Below are 23,077 nucleotides of genomic sequence, written 5' to 3' on the forward strand. Positions count from 1 at the left end.
AGAAGAGTTAAAATAGCGTGTAGAATACACCATTGTTAAATATTTCAAGTGAAAATTAAAAGAACAGATTTGAGGAAAAAAAAATAAAAGACTCCATGAATGTTCAAAAGGAAGAAAGAGTAGAAGACTCATTGAAACTCATGAGAGGTGAAGAGGGAGAAATAGTTGAAGACTCATTTGACAAGATACAAGAACAAGATAACAATGAAGAAGAAGAAGAAGTTGAAATAATTTTTACATCGACGTAAAATAATTAAAAAAATATGCACAATATTTAGAAAATTGACAATTGTTTGATATGAGAGAGAGAGCGTGCAAAAAAAAAAGGAAGTTGTTCGAGAAAAAGGTAATAAATGAAAAATGTGTTACGGGAGAAAGATAATATATTAAATTTATTTTAAAGATAATGTGTGTCGAAAAAATAGGAACTTATTGGTGGTTAAAATGAGGGTATAATAGAAATTTATTGGTGTTAATTTTCTAAAAAGACACTTAAAAAGAAACAGATGGATTATACTTCAAGAAATATTTCATATTTACTATTTTAATTAAATCGAATAAATTATTCATTGCATCAAATTAAATGTTTAAATACCTTTTAAAAAAATGCAGGGGTCGAAACTCAGTTGGTAAGAAAGTTGCATAATATATGCAAGGGTCGAAACTCAGTTGATTGCATAATATATGCAGGGGTCAGATAATTCAATGAGCTAGTTTGACTTCTTCAAAAAATAAGCAGGGGTCGAGGCTCTAACTCAAGACACCCTTTTATTCACCTTGAGAGGTGAATTTCTAACCAATATACTACTTATTACAAACAACCAAACATATTTTAGTTTTGCTCAAACCCCGAGAAACATAACAAGAAATGTTCAGTGATGCTGACAATCCACACGAGCGTTTCTTGAATTGCATGAACATGACACGCAATAATGTATTTGATTTGTTAAACATATAAACCATACACTTTTCTTGTATTCAATTTTACTATATTAGTCCCTCAAAAAAATCGACTATATTAGTACTTTCTAAAATAAGAATTATAAAACAAGAGAACCACTTGATATTAAATACTCCCTCCGTTGTAACAAAAAAAAAAAAATATAAAATACCCCCTCCGTTCTAATTTAACTGAGTCATTTGCTTATTTTACATTTTTTAAGAAAAATATATTAGTGAATGAGAGAGAAAAATGGTTTTGAGTGTCTTTGTTAAATATTGGTCCATTCTTCTTTATCATAAATGTAGAGTAGAATATACTATTGAATTAGGAGTTGTGAAAGTAGTATTAATTAGAGTTATAATTGAAAAAAAGTAATTAATATTATTTTGGAAAATGAAATGAGTCAATTTTTCTAGGACAATATTTTTTTTTGAAAATAGCTCAGTTATTATGGGATGGGGGAGTAGTAAGTTTTTATATTACACCAAGCTCATCAATTGATATGTAAATTGGTTTCTAAGTTAATGTATGTCGATCTTTATAAAATCTTTTCAAATATTATATCATTTTAACGTGGAAATTTTTTTATCTGCTAGTACACCTCTCATGTTATAAAAAAAGTAAGCAATACTAACAAAAAGTGAAGAGAAATAGATATAATATTTAGGTACCATATTTTACAAAATCCTCCAACTATGAATACTACTATTCCATTATTCTTACCGCAAAATCAATTTTGAAGATGACAGACATTATATTTTACTCTCTTATACGAGTTTACGGGAACACTCTTATACGATCTTATTAATTTTCATTACAACTTAAAAAAAAAAATTCAAACTTAAATCCTAATAAAATTTGAATGAGATTATTTGAGTCTCTTCAAATTAATAATCGTTTTTTCTTTGGTGATGGATATGTGTTGGATGTGTGCGTGTGGTATTATAGAAGCTACTACTTTGAGCTTTTACATGAATGGAAGGTTAAAGCGCGTGGTTGAAGGGCGCATAATTATGGCAACAATTACGTTTTTGTCTAATACTTTTTTATTTAAATAATAAAAATATATTTTTTTATTTAAATAATAAAAATAAATCAACGTCAAACCTACTAATTGATTTTTTAATCAAATTTTATACTTTTAATTAAATGTTAGTCTTCGCTTCAAAAAAATTATTAAATATTTGTCTGTACATACCATAATTACGTCTATAAAAGCGCAATACTCTCATCCCAAATGATATCTCACACATCAAGAGTAAAGTTTATTTTTTATTTTTATCGCCATGAGTTCGCTAAACTTGAACAATGATGGTTATGGTTTGTCTTTGGACTTGAAAATTTCCCTTCCATCTCAACTTCCATCATCATCTTCTACTCACCTTCAGGGTCATGTTGGTAACAATGGTTTTGAAAAGTCCAAAATACCCTTTGGAATTTCGAACCCTTTGGTGATCCAACCTAATGAGAACGTGGTCCAAAACAATGGAGGGAGTTTTAGGAACTCTAAGCTTTCCAAAGCTCATTGGAAACCATTTGAAGATGATAAGCTTAAACAACTTATCGCTGACCATGGTGCTAAAGATTGGAACAACATTGCTGAAAAACTACAAGGAAGATCAGGTTTGATCCTACACTACCTAACAAATTTTTATTTATCAAACTTCCAATAATATTATTAATTTATTTTTTAACCAAATTGTTTTTTTAATTTAATTTTTTTTTCAAATATAAATATTTAAAAAACTGAACATTTTCAAGCGGTACGCTTAGTATTTTCATTAAAACTGCATAAGTATTGTATTTTGATTAGAAATTTCTTTAATTTCGATATTTATTTGTAATTTAACATTTAGTTTTTTTTTTTTTTTTTGTGATAATGGTAATTGCAGGGAAAAGTTGTAGATTAAGGTGGCTTAATCACCTAGATCCTAGCATCAAAAGAGAACCTTTAAGTAAGGAAGAAGAGGAGATGCTTTTGCAGCTTCATACACTTCATGGTACCAAATGGGCACACATTTCCAAACATTTTCCAGGAAGGAGAGACAATGCACTAAAGAATCATTACCATGTGATCAAGGCTAGGAGGCAAAGGGAACTCCTATCATCTATTGCAAGAAAGGAAAAGCTAACATATGAAATCCCAGCAAAATTTGCCATCACAAGTCCCATTGATGAATCCAATCTCAACCTCACTAGGCCTTTACCTAGTTCTCAAATGGGTATACTTTGAATCCTTTAGTTTATCTTATCAAACAATTTTAAATATTGGTCCGCGGCTAGAACAATAATTGCAATATCAAATTTTTTTTTTTTATTTCTTTACAACTTCGATTGAAGCTGCATCGGCCTCATTTAACAACGATTCTCATTTAAACCTTTAAATTGCTTGAAAATTTTGCAATCTTCTCTCATGTCTTCTTTATGTTAAATATCATATATTAATTTACTTGACATATGCTATATTTATGACCATGTTGTTGATTTTTTTATTGTGTTATATTTTTAGGTTTACTTCAAAAAAGAGTGGTAGAAGCTGAATTTGCCAAAGCTTGCAGTGCTATGAGAGAGCTTAACAATGTGTACCAGATGGAAAAGCTTAAGATTGCGGACCAATCCAATATTTCAGATTCAAACTCAGAAGGTTCAACATCTGAGTCTGCTGCAACAAACATGAACAATAATGGATCAATTTTAGGGGATAGTGAAAATGTGGGAGATAAGATTAAGATGCCATTTTTTGACTTTCTTGAAATAAGTGATACATAGGGAACTTTTTGATGTAATAGGGAATTGAGGAGGGTATTAAAAGGAATAAAAGGGTGTAATGGGGAATAAAAGGACACATTGATGTTGTAGGTTCTATCCTGACTTAAGCATAATGTGAGTTTGATTTTTCAGTAATAATAACATAAATTGTAGTGGCAAAATTTTCAACTTCTAGTTTTAATACAAAATAAAATCTGTCCCAAGCTCATTTGATAAGGGATAATGTACAATTTGTGCAGGGGCTGGGGTTCGAACTCCAGACACCTAATTTATTCACCTTTAAGGTGAATTTCTCTAATCACTAGGCTATTGACAAAAAAAAAAAAAAAAATCTAATCGAGATACCGGAAAAAATATATAATAAAAAACATCCAAGCAAGTCAAAACAAATTCCCCACCTTTAAATATTTTTTAAGGAACCTTTAAAATTAATTTTGTCTCTTTAAAATGTGAAAATAAAGATACACTAAATGATACTGTCATATAATCCGTAAAAAAAAAAAGTGTGATATAAGTTAATATCATGAGGGATTATGAATTTTAGATGCATTCAATAGTAAAATGTGATTTCACATGTGGGACCAACCCTATATATTTGATCAACAACAACGATGAAACCTCAATCCTATTAAATAGGATTTAAATTATTAATCAAATTACGATATAATATTCTATCATAAACCATATTTAAATTAATTTATTAATGTATTTATGTTGCACATTAGATTTAAAATATTATGTAAATTATTTAGTTTTTTTTTTTATTAAGGTATAGGATGTCTATCATTTAGTATTTTTATTTTTATTTTATACTTTTTAAATTATTTAGTATATCAAAAAGTATGTATTAAATTAAAGTTGGCCATTTACTTAGTATGTGAATTAATTTTAGTATAATATCCGAAACTATTTATTGCTATACTTTATATTAGTATAAAATAAATACTTTAAAAAGAATAAAATAAAAATAGTATAATTTATAATATTACAAGGAAACCCGGTTGATTTCCAAGTATATAAATTAAAGTAATTATACGAAATTAAATTAAATAAAATGAAATAAATAATTATAATTTATAAAAGCTAAGTAAAACATAATACTTTAATTCATTTCTTGGTCAAGGAAATTAAAGTATTTAAAAAAAAAAAATAGTCACAACCATTTTGAGCAGGGAGATATGGGTGCAACATAGAGGACCCAAAGTCAGGAAAGTCTATATGAAGGACCTGTCCTAAATTTCATTGAAAAATGCTAACAACACATATTTTTTAACATATTATATTTGATTGGTTAAAATTCACATGAGACCCACTAAATTATGTGGGTTCATATAAATTTAATAAATCTCATATAAATTTTAATCAATTACAAAAAAAAGATGTATTAAAATGTATGTTTCTAACATTATTCGTCTACTATTTTACCACACAATGTTGGCAACCTCCAAGTATATTGATGATAGTGAATTAGTGATAACTTTTTCCCCCTCATCTTCGGTCTCTTTTTTCTTCTTTTGAAAGCAAAAAGCAGTTTTCACTTTGCACAAACAACCAAACATATTTTTGTATCTTTGTTCAAACCCCAAGAAACAGCAATAAATTAAAATAAAAGGACACCTGCCCAAAAACATAACAAGAAATGTTCAGAGATGCTGACAACCCACACGAGCGGTTCTTGAATGCATGCACATCACACTCACTCATGTGTTTGTTGTTAAACAGAAATGGGAAAAATCATACACTTTTGTTGTATTCAATTTATTAGTATTCTAAAATAAGAATAAATAAAATAAGAACCCACTTTTTTTTAGTAAAAGTAAGACAACCCACTTGATACTAAATACTAAGTTTTTATATTACAACTAAGACTCAATGTAGAAGTTTTTATGAATTGGTTAAACAAAAAAATGCTAAAATTGTTAGGTAGCATATCATGATCAAATTTTAAACTTAAATCTCTTCATTTTTCGTATGTGAGTTTTAACGGTTATTTTTCATTTCGTTTATCTAACAAATAAATCTCAATGTAGAAGTTACTTACTAAGTAATCCATATTTTCATAAACAAATAAATAAGGTTGCTTATATAATTGTTAGATTATCTTTATCTCATCCTAGTCACCATGTCTTCTATAATGTACCGATTACTTTATTTCTAACTTTATAAATGCATTGAGTTATTTTTTCTTTGCCAAAAACAAAATACCAACTCATCAATTGGTTTCTAAATTGATGTTTGTTGATCTTTGTAAAATATTTCAAATATAAATAATTTTAATGTGAAAATTTTGCATTTCTTAATATAACTCTCTTTTGAATATTAGTCTTCATAGTTACATGCAATATTTCATCTATCAAAGAGTAGATAGACTCCACCCAAATTTCATAGTCAACAAGAGTAATGAGAATCATGTGGGCTCTACTCTTTCCTCACCCTTTTTGTCTTCTTTCTTTTTCTTTAAGTTTGTAGGAAATGAAAATAACTTAATAAAATACATCTTTTTAATTTGTACTTTACCTCTTCTTTGAAACGTTGTCTTTCTTCTCTCATTCATGTAACTCAGTCATGGATTTTAAGAGAGAGAGAGAGAGAGACAAACTTTACAATGCAATTGAATGATCCCTTTATATTTATTTTATTATGTCATCCTTTGATTTGTTTTTCTTTACCTTCTTTTTTAGTTGCTTATTTTCTTCACTACTAGTAGCATTTTGAAAGAAGGAGAAAAATCATATTTATCCAAAGTTAAAGCCTCTTTTGGGACCATGAGTTCACTAAACTTGAACAATGATGGTTATGGTTTCTCTTTGGACTTGAATATTTCTTCCCTTCCATCTCCACTTCCTTCTTCATCTTCTACTCCTCTTTTGGGTCATATCGGTAACAATGAATCTAGAAAGTTCAAAATACCCTTTGGGATTTCTAACCCTTCAGTGATCCTTCCTAATGAGAGCATGGTCAAAAATAATGAAGGGAATTTTGGGGATGAGAGAAAGAACTTGTCTATGAAAGGTTACAAGGAAGAAAATGAGAAATTTGGGAACACCAAGCTTTCCATTAGAGGTCATTGGAGACCATCTGAAGATGCTAAGCTTAAAAAACTTGTTGATGAATTTGGTCCTCACAATTGGAACAACATTGCTGAACAAATACATGGAAGATCAGGTATAATCCTAAACTAGAACATAACACATTTTAATTATTGAAATTTCAAAAAGATTATTAATTTTTTTTTTTTATCAAAGTTGTCTTAATATTGTAAATAGTTAATTTTCATTTATTTTATTTTTTTGACAAAAAGTTTTATTTTAAAAAAAATCGAATATTTTCAAGAGGTGCTCTTAATATATTTATTAAAATTGCCTTAGTATTTTTTTGATGAAATTCTCTTTATTTTGGATTATTTTTTATATTTATTCTAACGCAATTGGTTGGTGCACAATGATGATTTTTTTTTTTACGACAGTGTTATAAACCATTGATGCCGAGTTCGTTTCCTAATGATAAAAGAAAATTTGATAATCATTTTTTTTAATTTTTTTTTGGACATATTGATGTTACATTTAAATTGTGTTTTCAAGATTTAAATTTAATTCATTTGTAATATGTTTTTGAAGGAGTTTATGTAATGTAACATTTGAGTTTCCTTTTGTGATAATGGTAATTGAAGGGAAAAGTTGCAGATTAAGGTGGTGTAATCAGCTAGATCCTAGAATTAATAGAGCAGCTTTTAGTGAGGAAGAAGAGGAGAAGCTTTTGCATGCTCATACACTTCATGGTAACAAATGGTCACACATTTGCAAATTCTTTCCTGGAAGGACAGACAATGCACTGAAGAATCATTTTCATGTGATTATGGCTAGGAAGCAAAGGGAACTATTATCATCTATTTCAAGAAAGAGAAAGCTAACATTTCAAATCCCAGCAAATAATAATGTAGCTAGCAAATCAGCAATCACAAGTCCCTTTGATGAATCTAACTCAACTTGCACCAATCTCAACCTCACTACTAGGCCTTTGCTTAATTACCATGCCTATGGTTCACAAATGAGTATGTTTTGAATCCTTCACTTTAGCTTATCAAATGATTTTAAATATAGAAAATGCTGACTTATATTCGTGAAGCACCGGTTAAGAAAGTCAAATATAATAGTATTATATTGGAAATTGTGCAGTCAGTGCCTCAAAAGTGTAATTTTCAACTTAAAACTTCATCTTTTGACATCATCAACCAGTATCCTAGAGACACTAACGTGACCCAATAAATATAGATCCGCGGCCATGATATTCAATTGACGCTGCATCAGTCACATTTAACAACGATTATCATTTAAAACCCTTAAATTTCCTCAAATTTTTGTTATTTTCTCTATGTCTTAATTTATGCTAAATATCCTATATTAATTTATTTGACATAAGCTATATATGATCATGTTGTTGATTTTTTTTTATTGTGTTATTTTTTTAGGCTTACTTAGAGAAAGAAAGGTAGAAGCAGTGGACTATGGTTTTGCCAAAATTTGCAGTGCAATGAGAGGTTGTTCTCAAGGTCACATGGGAAAACTTAAGAGTGTGGACCAATCCAATCATTCATATTCAAACTCAGAAGTTTCAGTATCTGAGTCAGTTGCAACAAACATGAACAATGGATCAATTTTGGGGGAAAGTGAAAATGTTAGAGATAAGATTAAGGTGTCATTTATTGACTTTCTTGGAGTAGGTGATACATATGGAACTTTTTGTTGATGTAATAGTTTTAGGAAAATGTTAACGAGTGTCTTTGGGAGCAAAGAAACAAAAGGGTGTAATGGGAAATTGAAGAGGGAAGTTGTAATGTAATAGTGGTAAAAGATGCATTGATGTTGTAGGTTTTATCTACACTCACTCATACTGTGAGTTTTGTTTCCAGTAATAAAAATTAATTTGAATAAACTGATTCAATAAAACTAATTATTATTAATAATACAAGTTTAAACATAAAGTTTTTTATGTTTGATTATATATATATATATATATATATATATATATATATATATTAAAAGTGAGATGAACAAAAAAAATTGAAGCTTGCGGAGATAAAATTTTCAATTTCTAGTTTTTAATATAAAATTAAAACTAACTGAAATATAAGAAAAGAAATCTATTTTCTTTAAGAAGAAAAAAAATAAAAATTTTAATTAAAAATATCCAACTATGTACCATCTAACTGAAAGTCTAATCAAATATCTTCCAATAGATAACAAACGGTATTATGCACAAATGACATAATCTATCTCATCCAAACGATATTAGGTGAATTTTTTTTATTGAATATAGCAAAGTAAAACTATTTTAATTTCTTTGTTAAAAAGAATACTTTTAAGAAATAAATCACACAACAAAAGGAGGAACCATATCTAAATCAGTAGAAAATAAGCACTAAAGAACAAATATAAATAAATGAGAACTTATGGGGAAGTTAATGAAAATAAAAGCTGAAAGAGAAGACAAACAAGAAGTTGTATTGTAGCATGTCATCACCATCATCAATATCAACATAGGGTTGAAAGTCTTCAACAGTTCAAAGTTTTGAATAACAACCATGGCAGAACAGCTGGATAACAAATGTAGAGTACTTGTATTGGCAAAATCAACAGATGTTTCTCTTGCATTGTTCTTCTTTAGGTTATATTTTCAACTCTGAACCACAAATTTTGTTCCATTACTAGAGATAAACGACATTCAAAATAGTTGTTTTAAAAAGATGTCTTCTAAAAATGAGTTTTATGAAAAACTAAAGGCTTAAATGCACTTTTGGCCCACTATGTTTGCCGCCGTAGCAATTTTGGTCCCCTAACAAAAAAAAGTGCAATCTTGGCTCTCATACCACCGTTGGGGAGTCCAGGGAGCCCCGGGAGCGGCAATGGGACAAACGTCCAGGACCATAAGAGACTTAAACACCATACTATTACCCAAAACCAATGTGCATACTAAAAAGTTCCTTGCACAATTGCAATTTTTTTAGTTTTTACCATTCGAAGGTCGGGAGTTTTTGTTCCTTTAGTTGCCAATCAGATCATAATATATTTTTGTTCCTTTAGTCTTTAAGAATCATTTTTCAAGGTCGCTTTTATTTAGGGCAAACCTTACCTCTTTTACGACTTTGCAGGTGTTTCATGTTAACAATACAAATACAAAATCGTGAAAGAGAGAATAGGAACAACAATGTGTTAAGTATCCGACAGAAAAACAAATAAATTTGAAGGAAAAGTTCTCTTCTATTATTGAATACACAAAATGGCTTTTTTAAATAGCCTTAAACCAGAACCACCACACTTAAATCTGGGTTTTTTGGCCAGAGAATTGGAGTGTTCATATTAACAATTGATGTCCAACATTTTTTGTGAAGAATATGACACCAGAAGAAGCTTGGTCTGGTCGCAAACTAGTTGTTGATCACTTTAGAGTATTTGGATGCATAACATATGTGCATGTTCCTGATCCAAAGAGAAAGAAACTTGATAATAAGCGAGAGAAATGTGTTCTTCTTGAATCATTCGATTTCCATACATCCTAATAGCAACAACTAATCCCTATTTTGGATCATGAATTTGGCAAGTTCCCTTCTGAATTACAATTGCTCAAGTGTTTCTTGCAATTGTTTAAGTTTTGGCACATAATACACATCATCTATTTTCTCCATCTGCCATTTCATCTGCACTTTAACACATCCTTTTCCCATAACACGCATGCTAGAGTCATTACCAAGCTTGAAACTTTGTCGGAAACTTTCATTTAAATCACAGAAAAGGTTTTTGTTACCTGTCATGTGATTGCTGCATCCAGAATCAAGGTACCAGATCTCCCTATTTTCAGCTTGCTCGTTCTCCTTGTAAGCCATCAATAATATTTCTTCCTCATCTGTTTCAATAAAGTTTGCCTTTTCTTCTGTTTTATCGAAACATTTCCATTAAAAGTGGTCAATTTTGTGACAATTGTAGCATTCAAAGGATGACTTGTAAAAACTTCCTTCTCTAGTGCCACGACCACGTCTCCTACCTCTTCCTCTAAAGCTTCATCGACGACCACTTCTTCCAGAAAAATTTCCAGCATGAGTCACTTTGAGAGCTTGCTCTTCCTCAACATGATTTGACATGTGTTGTTCATGCATTAATAGTGAACATTGTAATTCATCTACTGACATAGTGTCAATGTCATTTGATTCTTCTATTGAATATACGACATAATCAAACTTAGATGTCATAGAGCATATAATTTTCTCTATAATTCTCACATCTTCCATCTTCTCTCCATGTATCCTCATCCGGTTTGCAATCGTCAACGTCCTTGCAAAATACTCATCAACAGATTCTCCAGCTTTCATGTGCAGAATTTCAAACTCTTTACAAAGAGCTTGTAATTGAGCGTGCATGTCTCTACTATTGCCTTGATACTTCTTCTTTAAGGAGTCCCATATGTCGTTGGAAGTATCGTTCTTAAGAATGGTTTTGAGAACAACTCATTCAATTGTTTGATACAAATAATTCTTTGCCTTTAGATCCTTCAGCTTCAATTCATTTCTCGCCTTCAAATGTGCATCAGTCAAGATTGTTTCATCCCTTACTTCTGGAATTCCTTCCTCAACCAGTCCCCAATATTCCTTTTATCTCAAAAAATCTCCATCAACAAGCTCCAATGATCATAATGACCATCAAGATTCAGAATTGATGGATGCACGAATCCTCTACTGCTCCCTTCAGTTGTTATTGCCTATGTTCACATAAGACTACTGCTTCAAGTTATCCGGCCCTTTGTGAAGCTCTAATACCAAATGATCAGTATCAGACAGAAAAACAAAGAAATTTGAAGGGAAGGTTCTCTTCTATTATTGAATAAACACAAAATGGCTTTTTTTAAATAGCCTTACGCTAGAACCACCACACGTAAATGTGGGTTAACTACTGACCAAACTTAGCCACAAAGAGGGAAATATCTTAATGACTAAATCAAACTAACAGCAAGTCAACAACAATTCCTAATTTAAATGATAACAAAACAACCTTACTTCCTTATTAATATAATTTATTAGACAGAAAGACAAAACAAATAAAAACAAACAGCCACTAACTTCAACATAATGAAGGCTAGGATTTCCTATAATATCAATAACTTAACATTACAAAAGGTTACAAGAGAATATATATAAAACCTAATCGAATCTAAACCTAGTGGGTCCAATGACATAGATCCAATAATTTTATTATCTAACACCTCCTCTCAAATTCATGATGCATCAACAAGAAGTATTATGAGTTTGTCAAACGAAAAACAAAAAACATATTAAATAATACTACCCCTCAAGTTAAAGCTTACTAAACTTTAAACTTATTACAAATTAACCCTGAAAATAAACCAACCTAATTTATACCATAACTAATTAAGAGAAGCGACTAAAGTGACTAACCATCATAGAGACGAGCATCAACCAAAGAAAAGAACCATCAATCAAAGTGGGTAACCATCATAGATAGGAGCATCAGTAAAAGCAAATAACCATCAGAGTGAGAAGCAGCTAAGGAGTGAACCAACTAAGTAAAGATCCAAACCAAAAAACTCCAATTCAAACCAAATAGAAGAAAATGTAGGGAGACGCAACCAAAAATGAAGAACAAATAGAGAGAAAGAAACAACCAAACATAAGAAATCGATTGGGAGAATATCAATCAAACAAAGAAGAATCAACAGAGAAAGAAATAATCAAACAATATATATATAGTCAGATCCATTGACATCAAATATCAACGGATTCGTTGACACCAAATCTCAACCATCAATTTTTTAATCCAAAGGTTGTAATTGTTTCTTAAATTAACTAACTCACGTGAGCCTTCACCATTTACTTTCATATGATCACAAACTCATTAAACGAACAACAATGGAAGTATGTATGTTCTAACTGATCTCAACTACACAATCACCTCTAGTCCTGATTCATACCAATCAAAGAGAGCAACTTGTGGTTTTCAGCACACCGATAATTGGCAGCCAGCTCTATTTAATTTGAAGGGATTTTTCATTTAACCAAATCTATAACTTTTGATTTTATCTATTATGCATCCATATCTGCAATTGCTTTTTCATTCATGTATATTTTCCACGCCTTAAATCCCAACAATCGAAGAAAAACATAAAAATATACAATTAGATTTCAATTGATTTAGTAAATTTACATAGGTTGTGATTCATATGAGCAATTAGCTATGGGTGAATGAAGATGCAAAGGAGCAGCCAATTACTCTTCTGGGTGTGAATAATTGGTCATTGTATAGTAGATAATTTGAGACCGATTAGAAGAAACGATTCTTGAATAAGTGGTGGTTGATTACAATGCTGGTCTTTCAAGCACTAATTGATACAAAAGCGATATTCATTTACCTTAAATGAAAATAAAGAGCATGATTCTTTTTTTTTTCTTTTTTTCTTTCGCATCGGTTTTTAACCTACCAAAGGTGGCGTCTAATCCGGCTCGTGCGTAGAGGCATGCGCACTGGCCAAGCGTTATTCCCCCTAAAAATCGAACCTGATATTCCCCAAGTACATCCTTGGAAGGAGCTCCTTGTCACTGGAGCCCAAGCAAAAAGGTAATTGTGTATGAATCAGGACCACAAGTTGCTATCTTTTATGATAGAATCAAAAAATTATAGATACAAAGATTATAGTTTTTCAATCCTAAAAGATAGCTCCTTTTATGTCAAAAATTATAGATACAAAGATAATATAGTTTCTATCATAAAAGATAGCTCCTTTAATGTCAAAAATTATAGATACAAAGATAATATAGTTTCTATCATAAAAGATAGCTCCTTTTATGTCAAAAATTATAGATACAAAGATAATATTAAAAAATTATAGGAGGCATGCGCACCAATTGATACAAAGATAGCCCCGGGTTTCTTAAATTATAGATTTTTGTTGCTATAATATTAAAAATAACAAAAAATATCAAGGGCGAGAAGTGTCAAATTTAACATTAGAAAGAAAGATAATGTAGTTCTAACTTCTATCGAAGGAGAGGAATTTAATATTTTTTTTTTTTAATATATTTTGTTTAAGAGGGAAGAGGAGTGTACATTTTAACATAATAGAAGAATGTTATGTAATTTAAGGAAGGGCTCCAAACATTATGAACTAGCAAAAATTGGTCCACAGAGCCCATGACCTGAGCCCACAAAAAAATTTGACAATATGGGCTAGGACAAATAAGAAGGGCAATTTCTTTTCCCACCCTACTCTCTCCTCACGTGCCCTACTCAAGTGTGAAAATGTCCTTATTCCGATTATATAACCCGAACGACTTTTTAGGGATTTTCAGATTATATTATCCAAAAACTCTTAGAGTTAAGTAAACTACATGAAATCGTTATGTGTCTTTGTAGATTTAAAAAAAAAAATGTTCTCGTGAGCTTAGCTGAATTGGTTTGGACAATGCATAAAATATGCAAGGTCTGGGATTCAAACCCCGACCACCACAAAAAAAAAATGATTTAAAAAAAATCATTATATATATTTGAACTCATAGTTTTAAAAACTAGCTCGGACCGGCCGGTTGAACCGGTCCAACTGGGAACCGGTGGCTATGCCGGTTCGATCCTTATAGTAGATCGGTCATGCAAATAAACCGGTTTTATGCTACAATCATCAAGTATAAAGTTTTCATCTTCAATCTTGACTCCATCTCCAACCTTCTTATCAACAATAACCTTTTCTCGAGGCTCAGGATTTTCAACAATGAACAAATCATCATCATATATTATCTCACTGCCAATAGTCCGATTTAGTTCATTATAAACAACCATCCTCTAGACATATTTAGCATCCCATGACTTTACGTCATCTCGATAGTGTCTTGCGCATAGCACGAAAGTAAGATGAATGGGACAACCATCCTTCAGATATACGATCATAAAATGATTGTCATTCACATGTACAAGACACATCATTTGGTTTCAATGCAAAGGTACACTATGTAATGGGAAAGAGGTTTCGGGTTGCCCTTTTATGATGGAAAGTAGAACCACCACATTCTTATATCTCTATGCAATGAGGAAACCCATATTTGATGATGATCCATTTATCTGGTGGAGTAGGGCCAATACCATCACCAGTCAGAGCATTTCTTACTCCATTGAATCATTTCTCCGTCCTAATCAATCAGAGATAACGCTTACTATAATCATTGGTCAGCTCTTTAAGATGTTGATAATAGATAGTTTGTAACTTTCAACATACATATCACATAGGCTGACAATTGCATGGTATACACAATGACCATCACCTTTGACATCTTTACAATAAATTCATGTATGAATGACAATATATTGTCTTTGTGTGGGATGTCAACTTTAACCGAAGGTGGGTTAGGAGACATATTACTTTTACACGTACTTTTCCTACTCGATCATGTTGACTTAGACTATGAAACATGTGTATATGGATCGCGAGAGTCAACATGCTCTCATAGTGAAGGTGATCGCTAGTTGACCATACATTATATTTATCCTTCTTTGGCGAACCTTTTGCATTGCCTTGTTTGAAGGTGGAGGCATAGAGGTTGTCTCTAGTAAAACAAATTGTCGAAACTACTCTTTAATAAACACCTTCATGTTATAATCAACATCTTTGAACGAGTATGTATTGTATAACAATATGTTAGTTAGAATGCAGTAAAATCCATTGTCTTCTGTTACTAGGACATTTTAGATTATATAATCTAAATTAATATCTCCTAGTTTGGCATATTTAATCTGAAAGCCCCATGCACCCTACAACCATGTTGGACAAGTACGTTAGCATAAGGTGGGAAAAATCCCAGCTCATATTATATAATCTAAAATGCTTATATACATTTGTATACTTCGAAGTTTCCCAGTGCCAAAATAGAACCCATAATTACAAACAATAAACCAAGCATGGTTTAAAATACTAAACCTAAAGCAAATCCCATTTTGGTAGACGAGATATATCTGATTAACTATCATTAGGAACACTGTCATCCTCGAACCGCATCATCTTCCATTGAGTGTAAATTTCATCCAAGCGAATGAAGCTTTTGAGCTTGATTTTCTTGACAATTGTACACTCACACACGACAATTCGTATTTGATCCAAATTAAGCATCCACATTCAGGTTTATCCAAATTAACCTCCTATTTAATTCTTCCTTCGACACTCCAAGTAAGACTATATCATTTGCAAAAAAACATACATCTTGGTGCTCGCTTTTGGATGTGTTTCGTAAGTACATCCAAAACTAAGGTGAAAAGATAAGGACTCAATATTGAACTTTGGTGCAATCCTATATTATAGAAAAACCTTCTGTGTATCCACCTTGTGTACTAGTCAAGAATCCTTCATACATATCCTTGATATCTCGAATATAGGTCACCCTAACACCTTTCTTCTCTAGGGCTTTCTACAAAATCTCGTTAGGCTCTCTACCATATGACTTCTTCAAATCAATGAAAACTAAATGCAAGTCCTTTGGTTCATTCGGTATCGTTCGATCACACGTTATAGTAAGTATATTGCTTCCATTGTCGACTTCCTAGGCATAAAATTGAATTAGTTTGCACTAACTTGAATTTCTATTCTTAGTCTACATTCAATCACTCTTTCGCACAACTTCATAGCATGACTTATAAGTTTAACCCCTATAATTTAAGCAATTTTGTGTATTACCTTTGGTTTTAAAGATTGACACTAAAATGCTACTTCTCCAATCATCTCGCGTTTGGTTTGACCTCGTAATGTAGAGGGCACGGGAAAACCATAACGGATGGGAAAATAATTTTCTTGAATGTGGAACAGTGGGCTTATGAGAGACTGTGGTAGGACAAGATTGCTATTTTTAGGTAGTTAATTTTCACTTACACTTTGGTAAGATGAGCCATGAATTTTTCTGTTGAACTTGAATATTTTAAACAAACAATAGTTTTAAGACACTTCGACAGTGTTCAAACTCAAATAGGTTATAAGAAATACTATTAATTATTGTATCAGGTTGAAGTACCTCTTACAAACCATTTAATAAATTGTCTTGATTGTTGAGAAATAACAAATATACTCCATCCACTCTACAATGGGTGTTACATTTGCTTATATCAAAGATGTTAAGAAATGTGTTCACCAACATGATGTGATATAAATAGCAGATATTTGAGCCCCTTAATTATTTGGTCAATGGTTGAATAACTGGTGCATATGAAATTATTTGTTGGAAGATGTTAACCCATTAAATAGATCTCAGTATTTCGAGGAGATTAATCTCTGTGTTGTATGTGGAATTGTGGATGATATCTTTGATTTATAAAAAAAATAAAAAATTGTGTGTTCACTATTACCATAAATATAAAATGAAATATAATGACTTGAGACTAAATTATTAGAAAAAATGGAAATAACAACGAAAATAAGAGATGGATAAAATAAAATCAATCATTAAATTTATCATCTCTAACACTTAGCATCGAAATTAATAAATTTTTTCTTTTTTCGTCTTTACAATTATGTAATGACAAGATATCATCAATTATCATAAAATAATCGTTCAAATATCATTTTACTTATAAATTATACCCAACATCTATAAGTTTCACGTACAGTGCACATGGAAACAAAAAGTAAAATCCCAGCTGGATTTTAGAGTAAAACTATACCAATCTAAATTTTATACCCTTGAAATTAATCATGAGCACAATATGAAAAAACCAACATAACCCATATTGGAATTCTCATTTCTCAAAATGGATGCCTAACCTGTTCCCTAGTCAACAAAATTAATAATCCTCAAACCCATTAAAATATTATTCACAACAAAATATGTCACATCACAGAATCTATCATAGAGATGCAAATGTATTATTTAATTGACATGCCAACCAATTAAACTTATGTATCTCACATGGTATTTCTATGTTAGTGTGCCCTTTCTCTAATGTTTCTATTATTATTCCTATAAGTATTATTATAAACTTCAAAAGAATCCAATAAAATTTGTTACAAACATCCGTCTGATTTGCATTGGTTATATTGGTCGGTGTGGGGACCAAATTGTAGAATTATTCTTTGAGTTTTGGTATCTCTGTTCCAGAAATCTACTCAGGAATCCACGTACTATACCCATGCACTTTCATCCAAATCTTGTACTTGTTTCCAAGTGTTATATATATACAAAATCTTCTTCTAATCACTAAGTATTTTTCTCTGACATGGTGGATCTCATCAAGAATATGGAGTGGAAAGGTTTGTGGTCAAATGTAATATAGGGTTTCTTTGCTCATTTCATATATAGTTTGCAAATCCTACTTAGTATATTATTGGTAAGTAGTTTAAATAATCAGTTATGTTTGAGTGATAAAAAAATGTTAGGCATGTAAATTTTATTTTTTATGTATATAATTTTTCCAGTTGTTTCATCCATTTTCATCAATGATGATCTTTTTTATTGGAAGATTTGTTTTGCTTTAAAAAATTTAAAATTGTGATGCGCCACTTTTTTACATGGACTATACGATAATCGATGTAAAAAAGTTTCATAAAATCTGTATTTTGTATTAATGGGAGTATACCTTATAGTACTCTTTGATTAATATATGCTACTTTATTTGTTTTTGAGAGAATATGCTACTTTATTTGTTAAAAATAATCATCACTGACTCAGCATGACTATGCAAGAGATACTAGTTGTATTCGAAAGTAGGCAAAGCATTTATTTGATATTCTTCTTTATATTCTTTCTGTTTTCTTTTTTGAGCAATTTTTTTTCCTCAAAAAAAAAAAAAAAAGATAGGAAAAAATTGAACATAAAATATGATGTACGAGAATATTCTCCCATCTAATGCTATTATAAACAAGTTTTCACACAAAGCTTATTTTACCCTGTAAATTCGTAGATTTTCTTGTTGAGGTCATGTTGAAAATTGTCTTAAAATTGATGATTAAAGGTTCGTAAAAAATCGTGACACGATTTGGAGAAATCAGAGCTAAGCTTACGAGAACCATTTTTTGTGAAAATCTTCTTCGCATCCTGATTCAATATGTCTGCTTCTTCAATAAAGTTTCTCTAACAATTATGGCTTACACCTTCTATCACTAATGATGAATGTACGCCATGTACTATCTATTTATTTTTTTTTTTTTTATTGATCAAGTAGCCTAGTAGCTAGAACTCACACAATTAAATTGTGGAGAAGTGGAGTGTCCAGGGTTCGAACCCCGACCCCTGCATATAATATGCAATATCCCTACCAACTGAGCTAAGCTCACGGGGATCGCCATGTACTATCTTTATTACGTGGATTATAAGATCCTTATAATTGACATTTTTTGTGAATATTTTTTTGGTGGGGGCCGGGGTTTGAACCCCGAACTTGCATATATTATGCGTTGTCCATACTAACTGAGCTAAGCTTACGAGAACCATTTTTTGTGAAAATCTTCTTCGCATCCTGATTCAATATGGATTTAGTTTTTCTTTTTTTCCTGGCCCAACTGTGACTATTTTGAAGAAGCTAAAAATTTTAATTTTTTCAAGAAACATAAGAGAGAAACGCTCAAAGTTGCAATACTATAATATTCCACCATAATTATATGACTCTTTTCTTTTTTGTTATTGAATCATATGTTTGACTCATTTGAGGTTTTTCTTGGGATAGTGGTGGATGTTAGGCACTGCACACTATAATATTCCACCATAATTATATGACTCTTTTTAAAAAAAGTCTTCCATCTATGAGACACTCTACACATTGTTAGATGTACGATGGAGGTGATAAGTTGGGTGTCAACTTAATTGGGATGTTTCTGTTTTTTTTTTTATACCCTCCCTACTTCTTTACCTATAAAAAAAATATATCCTAATGCTATCAATTTACATTATAATATGAAAATTTAATATTGAATGTACTTATACACATAATAATATAGTAATTTATACACAAATTATACATACTAATTATACTACTGGTTTTTTTAAGGGTTAAATATATTTTTAGTCCCTACAAATATACCAACTTTTTGTTTTAGTCCCTCTAAAATTTTCCTTCAACTTTTAGTCCCTATAAAATTTCTAATCACTACTTTTGGTCCCTATTAATTTTTGTATTTTTTAATGAAATTATGCAGAAATGTGTAGAATTTGGTAAAAACAATTTCTACAAAAAATTAGAATTTTTTAACAAAATATAAATTAAATATGAATTTTTAACCTTAAAAAATATGAAAATTCATATTAAATTCTTGTTTTTTTAAAAAATTCTAAATTTTTTTGGGAGAGATTCTTATAATATTATGAATTTTTCAGAAAAATTTTATTCAAAAATATGAATGTTACATACGAGTTTACTTTAAAAGAGTGACCAAAAGTAAAGATGGACAATTTTTTAGGGACTAAAAGTTGAAGAAATTTTTTAGAGGGATTAAAACGAAAAGTTGACATATTTATAGGGACTAAAGACATATTTAACCATTTTTTTAACAGACACAATGAGTATCAAACAGTCTTATAAATAACGACGAAGAGAATATCAATTATAGTATTTAAGTCAGTGATCGCATACTTCATCTATAATAAGCATGAATAGAATATGAAATCCTATAGGTCAAATGCAATGGAAAGATAGAATGTGTAATTTTCTATAGGAGTCATAACAAAGATATAAATGAATAAAAGATGTGAGAGAGTACAATTGTAAGAGTTATTTATAAGAGTCGGTAAGTCTAACTAACTAACCAACCGATTAACCCTAATTTACCTCATCTAACTCTAGTTTATTCTCACTATATTAATAAGCAGCATGCTCGAAAAAAAGTCTATATATATAGTAGCATGTGATTTTTCTCAAAATGTCTCCACATAACGAGCCTTTTAAAGCCTCTTCTTCTTATGATCTTATCCCATCCAATATAGTAATTTTTCTTCTTCTTTGAAACATCTCAATTTCCAATAGTATTAGTATACAATATATAGTTAGTTCCTTTGTCACCAATCAATGATACCATATATCAAATTGAAGTGAAGTCAAGAAACACAATCCTTTAAAGATGGAACGGCAACTATTATTCCTTATCATCATTTTTCCACTACAAGGGTATGAAGTAATATATTACGGCTGAATTGGTTTAAAAATTATCTAAAGGAAGAAAATTCAATGATCATGATCATTTCTTACAAAAATCAAGAGGCATATAGCCGAAAACTTTCCCTATATTACTCCTAGAGAAATATTTAATAGATGAGTAAAAGATGAACAATGCAAGTCAGAATGGAGTTAGATATGTTTCCAACCAGCCTCAATTCGAATATATTCTGTTTCACTTTTGTTTCTTAATTTCCCGACCCACATGTCCTGTCCCTCTTTTAGGTTACGGTCATAAAGAATGTGAGAAGTAATATTTCTATGTCATCTTAAGTTCTTTATTATATAATCAAGGGTCATGCTAATCAGTGTCTCAAAAGGATTGATTAAGGAAGTCACAAAAGTAAATTTTACGTTGAAAACAATACTTTTTACATTTTTGAAGAATTGTTTATCTAAAGAGATGAATGACCTCTGTTAAATATGAATTGTTTGTATAATCTGAATTCGAATCATGTTTTGAACAATATATGGGTAATACGTAACTTATTTTCTGATTAAACTCAAAATTATCATATCTTTTTTCTTAAAAATAAAAGAGTTGAGATAAAAAAAGTTCTTTATACCAACCAACAATCAGACCTTATCCTATTCAACTGGTAACACTCTCAAACCCCACATGCAATATTTAATAATAAATCAACAGATAATCATAAAGGTTCAAGGTGTTACTTCATCATTATCATAATTATAAAACAGTCGCAGCGAAAATACATCATATAACCTCACAAAGTCATAACTCGTAAATCTCATAATACATCAATATAGGTGAACTTGAGGATTCCTCAAAACATAACAATCCAAAATTAAAGTGCAGTCGGCTACATGGTTGTTCTCATTTAGCATATCATGTACTTTTCTGTTTTTATTTTTTATTTCTGTATAATATTAACCAGATAGAAGTCCGCCAAGGGAAATAATATATATTGTTATATTATAGGCAAAATTTACTATGATAATTTGAGTGTCTAATATGAATCTCTCGAAAATATTCAATGGTGAACCTTTACCGTTTCTAGTAAAATTTTAATTTTATAATAATAAAAAATGGAGAATAAAAAAATATTTTATTAAAATTTACTTAAAATAGTAGGGTCCACCGTTGGTTGAACCAGATCTATATTAGACAACCCTTTATTAAACATATCTGATGTTGGACTTAATCTCATTAAGAGTAAATTTCTGTTTTGGTTTCTAAATGTATTAGGAAATTGACGTGAAGTCAAGAAACACATTCCTTTAAGGGTGCCAATGTAGTTCAGATGTATAAATGTCATTTTGATGCAATTTTGTGTTCTTGGCTTATCTAAAACAAAAGAATGGACGAAGGAAATGCTTTCTTGGAGGAGAAAGGTATTGTACTTGCAGAAGTACAATAATCAATATTAGCGTTTAGCATCATATTGGTCATGTCTTGAGAAGGCTCTCAAGGGTGGTATTTATAGCCCTCTATGGACCTGAACTCTCGTGACTTAAGCCCCAAGTAATGAGGGCATTTAAGTCTTTCTATCCAACTCTAGAGGCTTCTAGAGATGGTTGAGGCGGAACCCTTGGGGTGTGTGTGTGGTGGTGGTGGGGTGGGGGGGGCTTGGGCCTTAGAGCCTTTTAAAAGGGTCATGAGGCCTCTATGAGGGTTCTGAGATCCTTTGGGAGGATTCCTAGATCCTTAGGAAAGTATTCACGGTTCGTATATGTTTTCATTACACCGTCCATGTAGAGTATTTTTGTAACAAAATTGATGGGAAATAATGCGTTTAATTAATTAAATGACTGATTTATTACAACAACAAAAAAATATACATGGGAGTACTTGGACACCCAACATTAAGGTAATTGATATTTGGTTTAGGGACTTGCTTATTAATAAATTATGCCGTTAAAAAAAAGTGATATTTGGTGCAAAGTAGTAGAGAGAGGGAGAGATACGAGCGCCTTGCAAAGTGCATTTAGTCCTTAAAAAAACACCAAAAAACTCAAGAGGCCAAGAGAGAAAGCCTAAGTATAAACTGCATAAACTATTTGAAACTAGGGTTCCTAAAAATCTAGATTCAGCTGATATAGGACTTGTCCTTATAGGTTGATAGTCTCATGCCATCTTTACTAAATTGGATATTAAAATCAAGATGGCTGGATTAGAATGTCTAAAGTTAGATTCCCACTCTTAGCATAATACAAACATTTATTCACAACA

General features: G+C 30.8%; 2 protein-coding genes across 2 annotated transcripts; both read left to right on the forward strand.

The window, feature by feature from the left end:
- Nucleotides 1-2,229: 2,229 nt before the first annotated feature.
- On the forward strand, nucleotides 2,230-3,712 carry LOC25495805 (transcription factor MYB54). The gene is made up of 3 exons (XM_013596052.2): nucleotides 2,230-2,566; nucleotides 2,836-3,165; nucleotides 3,453-3,712. Exons 1-3 carry the CDS (start codon nucleotides 2,230-2,232, stop codon nucleotides 3,710-3,712), a joined length of 927 nt encoding a protein of 308 aa, XP_013451506.1.
- A 2,481-nt stretch (nucleotides 3,713-6,193) lies between these two features.
- Nucleotides 6,194-8,638, forward strand: LOC25495806 (transcription factor MYB54). The gene is made up of 3 exons (XM_013596053.3): nucleotides 6,194-6,877; nucleotides 7,383-7,763; nucleotides 8,181-8,638. Exons 1-3 carry the CDS (start codon nucleotides 6,478-6,480, stop codon nucleotides 8,456-8,458), a joined length of 1,059 nt encoding a protein of 352 aa, XP_013451507.1. The 5' UTR covers nucleotides 6,194-6,477; the 3' UTR covers nucleotides 8,459-8,638.
- The last annotated feature ends 14,439 nt before the right edge of the window (nucleotides 8,639-23,077 follow it).

This window comes from Medicago truncatula, chromosome 6 (genome assembly GCF_003473485.1).
Source record: "Medicago truncatula cultivar Jemalong A17 chromosome 6, MtrunA17r5.0-ANR, whole genome shotgun sequence".
In the NCBI taxonomy this organism is placed as follows: domain Eukaryota; kingdom Viridiplantae; phylum Streptophyta; class Magnoliopsida; order Fabales; family Fabaceae; genus Medicago; species Medicago truncatula.

Bases quoted from the DNA above. Each gene is read 5' to 3' on its own strand.
- LOC25495805 (XM_013596052.2), top strand. From the start codon at position 2,230: ATGAGTTCGCTAAACTTGAACAATGATGGTTATGGTTTGTCTTTGGAC. The intron at 2,567-2,835 runs GTTTGATCCTAC...TGGTAATTGCAG, and splicing joins AAAACTACAAGGAAGATCAG to GGAAAAGTTGTAGATTAAGG. The intron at 3,166-3,452 runs GTATACTTTGAA...TTATATTTTTAG, and splicing joins TTTACCTAGTTCTCAAATGG to GTTTACTTCAAAAAAGAGTG.
- LOC25495806 (XM_013596053.3), top strand. From the start codon at position 6,478: ATGAGTTCACTAAACTTGAACAATGATGGTTATGGTTTCTCTTTGGAC. The intron at 6,878-7,382 runs GTATAATCCTAA...TGGTAATTGAAG, and splicing joins ACAAATACATGGAAGATCAG to GGAAAAGTTGCAGATTAAGG. The intron at 7,764-8,180 runs GTATGTTTTGAA...TTATTTTTTTAG, and splicing joins TGCCTATGGTTCACAAATGA to GCTTACTTAGAGAAAGAAAG.